This window comes from Chelonoidis abingdonii, chromosome 10 (assembly GCF_003597395.2).
Source record: "Chelonoidis abingdonii isolate Lonesome George chromosome 10, CheloAbing_2.0, whole genome shotgun sequence".
NCBI classification, from domain to species: Eukaryota; Metazoa; Chordata; order Testudines; family Testudinidae; genus Chelonoidis; species Chelonoidis abingdonii.
The window spans coordinates 79,184,816-79,191,191 of record NC_133778.1 but is presented as its reverse complement, the minus strand read 5'-3'; the positions used below and the strand labels follow the sequence as shown (position 1 = coordinate 79,191,191).

Genomic DNA, 6,376 nt, shown 5'->3' with positions numbered 1-6,376 from the left:
AATCATCTCCCAGGAACATCGTTAAAAATACCAGCTGTAAAAATCCTCTGGTGACTTGTGTTGCCGTTGCTTTCCCTAAAAATATATATACACATGATACATATTTATATGAGCTAAATGTGCCCGGTTAAAATGCATGACCCCCCCCTGCACTTGGCCCCCCCAAGACCTCTCCCTGAGAGACATTTCCCAAGCTAAGGCTAAAGAGATCAGCGGTGGCAACGTGCTGGATGCCACCGCCGCAAGGCACGGTCGAGACCAACTCGCAAACAGTTAAGGCAATAGAAAGGGGGCGCCTTCCTGAGACAGCACCCCCTAGTGGTGTGGGGCACAAGGGGGTGTTGTGGGGAGCCTGGGGGAGGGCAGTGCAAAGCAGGTCCCCAGTGAACCGGAATGTGGCCCTGGGAAGCGGCTGGGGGGCAATCGGTTCAGCGGGGAGAGTATCTCCCTCTGCCCTCCTCAAAATCCCTGCTCCCCGAACCCAGAGTAAGAGCTGAACCTTTGGGAGCAGTTTGGTTGGGGGGGTGAGGGAGACCCCCATCCCCATCAGAACAGCCATTGAACCACCCCACTGCCCCACTCACGGGGGTGGGGCTAGCACCCCCAGTCCCGCTTGGTGCAGCGGTGAGCAGATCCAAGGCCCCCCAGAGGTTAGGGGGTGGATGGGACATGGTGTCCCAAGGCACAATCTCTACAGTACGCTCCCCAGGCGGGCAGGGGTCGGTTCTGAACACAGTGAGAAGGCAGAGGTCTGAGCCAGTCCCAAGGCCCGGGAATCTGCCCCCCAACCGTTTGGAGAGTGGCAGGGAGGGCTGAAGGCACTAAAGAGAAGGAGACATAGACGTGATCCCAGAGGAAGGAGGCCCCCCCCACAGCTGCAGTCAGAGAGGTTGCTTGTTTCTCCGCAGGTGTGAATCCTGCAGGCCCGGCTCCCTGGGGAAGGGCAGAGTTAAGGGGATGGAGCATCCTTCCAGGCACTGGTGGTGTCTCTCTAGAGCAGGCCCATGGAGTTGCTCTTTGCTGGTGTCACTGCACCCTCCCACCTCATCTGCTGGGAATGCAGGAGCCCCCGGCCACCAGGGAGCTCATGGGCCGGCAGGTCCAGCCCCTCAGACAGAAGAGCTGCTACCAGGCATGGCCAGCTGAGACCTCTTGGGGCGATCCCACTGCCCCCTCTCCACCCTGTCCAGGGCTGGGGTGGCCTCAACCCAACGGCCCAGCCCACTCCCTGCTCTAACCAACCACAGCACGGGGGCACCTTGATGGCTTCTGACAGCCGCAATGGCAGTTCCTCGGGGGGGAGGGGGGGGGGTTAAAGCCCCACAATGCACTGCAGGGAAAGGTGATATTTGCATAAGCCAGCTCTCATATGGGTCACAGGCCTTGCAAATTCCCTTCGCCCACAGCCGGGGGAGTCGTTCCCATCCAGGCAAAGCAGGTGAAAATGCCCCCACCCACCTCCTGGGGGCACTCTGCACCCTGCACCGGGGAGTGACAGTGTCTCTGTCCCCCCGGCTAAGCACCTCTGGACCGGGTTCCTGGAACCAACCCCACCTGCCTCTCCCACCTCCATGGCAAGCGAGATGGGCCTGGGGCGCAGTTCTGTGCCCCAGCTAAGGGCACCGGGCTGCGGTCCTGAGCCCCCCAGCCCAACCAGAGGGGACTGGCCCGTGGTTCTGGATCCCCCAACCCAGTCAGAAGGGACCGGGCCGTGGTTCTGGATCCCCCAGCCCAATCAGAGGGCACTGGGCCGTGGTTCTGGACCCCCCAGCCCAATCAGAGGGGACCGGGCCGTGGTTCTGGATCCCCTAGCCCAATGAGAGGGGACCGGGCCGTGGTTCTCGATCCCCCAGCCCAATCAGAGGGCACCGGGCTGGGGTTCTGGACCTCCCAGCCCAATCAGAGGGGACCGGGCCGTGGTTCCGTTGCCCTCCGGCCCTCCCCAGTTTACAGGAGAAGAACCGTTACGTGACGACAAAAGTCCAGGTTTGTGGCTGGTTTCAAGTGATGCAGCCGGGCGTCTCCCCCATGCCTGGCGGGTGTAAGCCCCACACTGGGCTCCCCGCCCGGCCCCTCTGCCGCCTGCCACAGCCTCCGTTCTGCGCCCTGGAGAAGCTGCAGGCTGATGCTGGGGCTTGTGGGTAGATCAGTGGGGCGGCCGGCGGGGGGGACTGGGGAATCCTGCCAGGCTGGCATCTCGCCCGGCCCCGGGTCACTAGCTGCTAGTCCGGTGCTGCTTTAGCACTGTATAAACGTCGTCCACTTTGCTGAGTCCCTCAAAGAAAGGCAGCAGGTCCAGGAGCTCCGTGTCGGCCATGTTATCAAACCAGGACGCCACCGGCACCTGCGGAGAGACCCCCGGGAGGTTAGCCGGGCATGGTGCCTACGCAGCACAGGGCAGAGCCAGCCCTTGCAGGGTCCCCGGGCAAACCCGCTGGAGCCTCAGCGAGAGGCTCCTGCCTCACGCTGCCATGAGCGGCAGCCGGCCCCAGGGCATGTTGGGAGACAGGCGCCTCCAGCGCTGAAAATCCCCATCCCTGGGCCCTTTCTGCGCTGGCGGGGGGCATCCCGGCGAGCTGTGCTGGCCAGCCAGGCCACGGGGGGCATTAACCTGGCATCCCGGCCAATCGGATCCTGGGCTGCCACCCGAAATCTGCCCTGCTGCGTCCACTGAAGACAGGAGTTGCCTTCGCTTCCTGTCCTAAACGGCCGCACAGTGCCTGCCAGCCCCACCCCAGAGGCAGCTGCAGCTCAGCCCGGGGGAGGGATCCCTCGACACAGTGTGCAGAGCCTGGACTCGCCAGGACGTCGGGCCAGCCCCAAGGGAGCCGCCCCCGAGCGAGTGCCCCCCGACTCAGCAGCTCTAAGGGGAAAGGAAAGGCCCGGTGGGACGGTGCCAATACCCCAGGACAGACAGCAGTGTGCTGGGAGCAAGCCAGCCACCAGCTCTGAGAAAGCAGCATCTGCCCGCCTGTGAGGGGGAGGAGAAGGGGTCAGGGAGGCAGTCGGGGACTCTCTGAGCCTTCAAGAGCTCTCCAGTCACCCTGCCCTTCCCCATCTGGGACCACTGGGGTGCAGCCTGATTCTCTCCACTGCCCACTGGGGCCACCTGGCATTTCATGTCAGCAACCGGACTTGAACGCTGCTCCGAAAGCCCAGGCCCCTGCGCCAAGGGAGACTCCCCATTTGCTGCAAGCAGTACAGGACATATGACACACAGCTGAGCAGAGCCGGTTTAATTCAGTAGGGGGCTGCTGCTCCCCCGCAGACACACAGCTCAGCCAATGCCCCTCTCTCCCAATCCCCAGCCTGGGACAGCGTGAACTGAGTTACCCCAATAACCCGTCCCTTTAGTGAGTATGAATCAGTCGCGTCACCGGGCTGAGACACCCCCCTGAACTCATCGTATCTGAACCAGGCCCCGGACGTGAGGGTACTGAACCCGCTGAGCCGCTGCAGCTGCCCTCCCCACCCGCCGCCGCCCCCTGCCACCACCTACCGCATTGTCGGGGTGGAAGATGTAGGACGCTGGGGAGTTGTCCACGATGATGATGCGGCTCAGGTCCCGGCCTAGGCGGCTCAGGTCCTTCACGTAGTTGCCGCGGTGGAAGACGCAGGACTCGCGGAAGAGGCGGGCGCGGAAAGCTCCCCATTTGTCCAGCAGGTCAGCCACAGGATCCGCGTACTGGGGGCCAGGGGACACGTCAGGCTCAGGCAAAGGGGAGCAGAGGAGGGGCCGAGCCCCGGGCCCTTTGGCTGCTGGCTGAGGGCACTCGGGGGTCCCCCTCCCCGGGGGACACATCTCAGCACATGAGAGCATGGGGTGGCCTCAGACAGCAGCCACCTCAAAGCCACTGCACAGGCTCCTAGGCACCCCTCATCCCCGAAGCACTGTGGGGACACTGCAGAGGAGGGGGTGCAATGAATGGCTGAACTGGAGAGACAGCTTGGTCTAGTGATCGGGGCCAGGACTCCTGGGTCCTATCCTGGCTCTGGGAGGGGAGTGAGGGCTAGTGGTTGGAGCAGGGGGGCCGGGAGCCACTACTCCTGGGTCCTATCCTGGATCTGGGAGGGGCGTGAGGGCTCGTGGTTGGAGCAGGGGGGCCGGGAGCCACTACTCCTGGGTCCTATCCTGGATCTGGGAGGGGCGTGAGGGCTCGTGGTTGGAGCAGGGGGGCCAGGAGCCAAAACTGCTGGGTCCTATCCTGGCTCTGGGAGCGGAGTGAGGGTTAGTGGTTGGCGTAGGGCGGGTTGGAGACCAGGACTCCTGGGTCCTATCCTGGCTCTGGGAGGGGAGTGAGGGCTAGTGGTTGGCGTAGGGGGGGTTGGAGACCAGGACTCCCGGGTCCTATCCTGGCTCTGGGAGTCCCGTCTGTGGAGCAGACGCTGGGCGGAGGGCGCGATGCTGAGTACGTGGAGCAGGCCGGTGCCCGCAGGCTGCCCAGCGACAGGCACTCACCTTGGCCAGGCTGGCGGTGAAGAGCACACACTCGAAGAGCTCGCCCATGCGCCGCAGGAACTCGTCCACATACGGGCGCTTCAGCACGTACACCTGGGAGAGGGGCAGCGTGAGCCGGCGGCCACAGGGCTGGGGATGGGCAGCGCCCAGCGAGATGGAGCCCCTGGGACTGAGCCCCCGCAGAGCCACCCACTGACCCAGGGGAAACCCAGCACCCCCCAGCCCTGCCTGTGCCTGAGCTGGGGGAGAACCCAGGGCAGGCTTGTGGGGCTGAGGGAAAGGTGCCAGGCCTGCCATGCCCTGAGCCCCTTTGCAGCTGCGGGCGCCCTGCGGCTCCCCGGGCGGCGTCTCTCCGGCGTCTCCACCCGAAGCTGCCGGCCGGCTCCGGTGCCAAGTAATCGAGAACAGGCCGACTGCGCAGACCACAGCCTATCCTGGATTACTTGAACCCGGCACTGGCCTCCGTGCGGGGCAGGGACCTGCCTGCTGAACAGCGCCCGACGGTGGGAAAGTCAGCCCGGGGCTCCCCCCGCAGGAAGCCTTTGGCTGCCCCCCCCCCGCTCCCCAGGAAAGGGGGAAGGTGGAGTGAGTGGGGGGAAACTGCTGCCCCCAAGAGCCAGGCAGCACCAGGGTTGCTGCCCCCCCTCCCGCCCTGGCTCCTGGAACCAGCAGGGCTCCCCGGTGCCTGCCCAGGGGCCTGAGGTCCCCCTTCCTCGTCTGGGCACCTCCAGGGTTAGGGGAGGGGGAGGGCGCTGGCTCCGATGCCAAGGGGCCCAGCAGCCAGGCCTCCCCAGCAGGGGCTGGGCCCCCCCTCACCTGGTGCATGATGCCGTCAATCTCCACAGGAATGATGAAGTCGGCATTGTTCACGGGCTGCGGAGGGCACAGGAGTCAGTGTGGGAGAGGCGGGAGGCGCCCCCCTCCTCTGCCCCCATGGATCTCCTGACCCCTTCCCATCACCTGGGGACTCCCCCACCCACGCCCTCATCCCCCACGCCTGTGGTCACACACACCCTCCCCCCGGGATTCCCCTGGCCACGCCCTCCCCTGGTTCCCATGGCAATGCCCGCCCCTTCCCCCTGGGATTCCCCTGGCTACATTCTCCCCTGGGACTCCTCTGGCCACATCCTCCCCCTCCCCCCTGGAATTCTCCTGGCTATTCAGCCACCTCATTCTCCCCGGCCTGCCCCTGTGCCCCCCTCAGTCCTCTCTCCCTGCCTGGCCTGCCCCTGTGCCCTCCTGCCTCCCTGCCCCCTCCCCGGCCTGCCCCTGTGCCCCCTCCTCTCTCCATCGGCTTGCCCTGTGCCCCGCCCCTGCCCCTCCGGCCTGCCTGTGCCCCAGTCTTCTCCTGCCTTGGCTGCCCCTGTGCCTCTGCATCCCTGCCCTCCCGGAAATGCACAATATAAAATTTTTGCCCCCCCCCTGTTGCCAATCTCTGCCGCCTCCCTGGCTCACCTGATGCCCCCTGTCCTCTTCTTGTTTGGCTGCCCTGTGCCCCCCATCATCCACATGCCAGCCTCCAGCCTGCTGTGCCTCCCGCTCCCTGCCCTCGGACCTGCCTGTGCCCTATCCTCATCTCCTGCACTGCCTCCCCTGTGCCCCCATTCCTCTTCCTGCTGGCCTACCTCTGCTCACGCCCTATGTTACCCTCCACTCACCACCCTTCTTCTTTTTGGGTCTGTCTTCCCTAATATTCACTCGCTTTGCCCGTGCCCAAAGTTTCCTGCCTCCTGAATCGGCGAGTAGTGCCCATGTGGGGGGCAGCACCATTTCAGCATGCATTGCTCAAGTGCAGGGCTGGCCTGCCCATCTGCTGAGCCTACTCTGTCTTGGGTCCCCATGGAGGAGAGGAGGCTCACCAGCCAAGCTCCAGCCTTCTGAGGTGGGGAGGGCTTTGCATACCAACTTGATCCTCTA

General features: G+C 64.7%; 1 protein-coding gene across 1 annotated transcript in view; it reads right to left on the bottom strand.

The window, feature by feature from the left end:
• Positions 1 to 370: 370 nt before the first annotated feature.
• CTDSP1 (CTD small phosphatase 1) overlaps positions 371 to 6,376 on the bottom strand; it is a 35,004-nt gene continuing 28,998 nt past the window's right edge. Inside the window, 4 exon segments of the mRNA XM_075070342.1 lie at positions 371 to 2,344; positions 3,500 to 3,685; positions 4,460 to 4,552; positions 5,276 to 5,332. Of these exon segments, the coding sequence (XP_074926443.1) occupies positions 2,216 to 2,344; positions 3,500 to 3,685; positions 4,460 to 4,552; positions 5,276 to 5,332 (465 nt within the window). The 3' untranslated portion in view covers positions 371 to 2,215.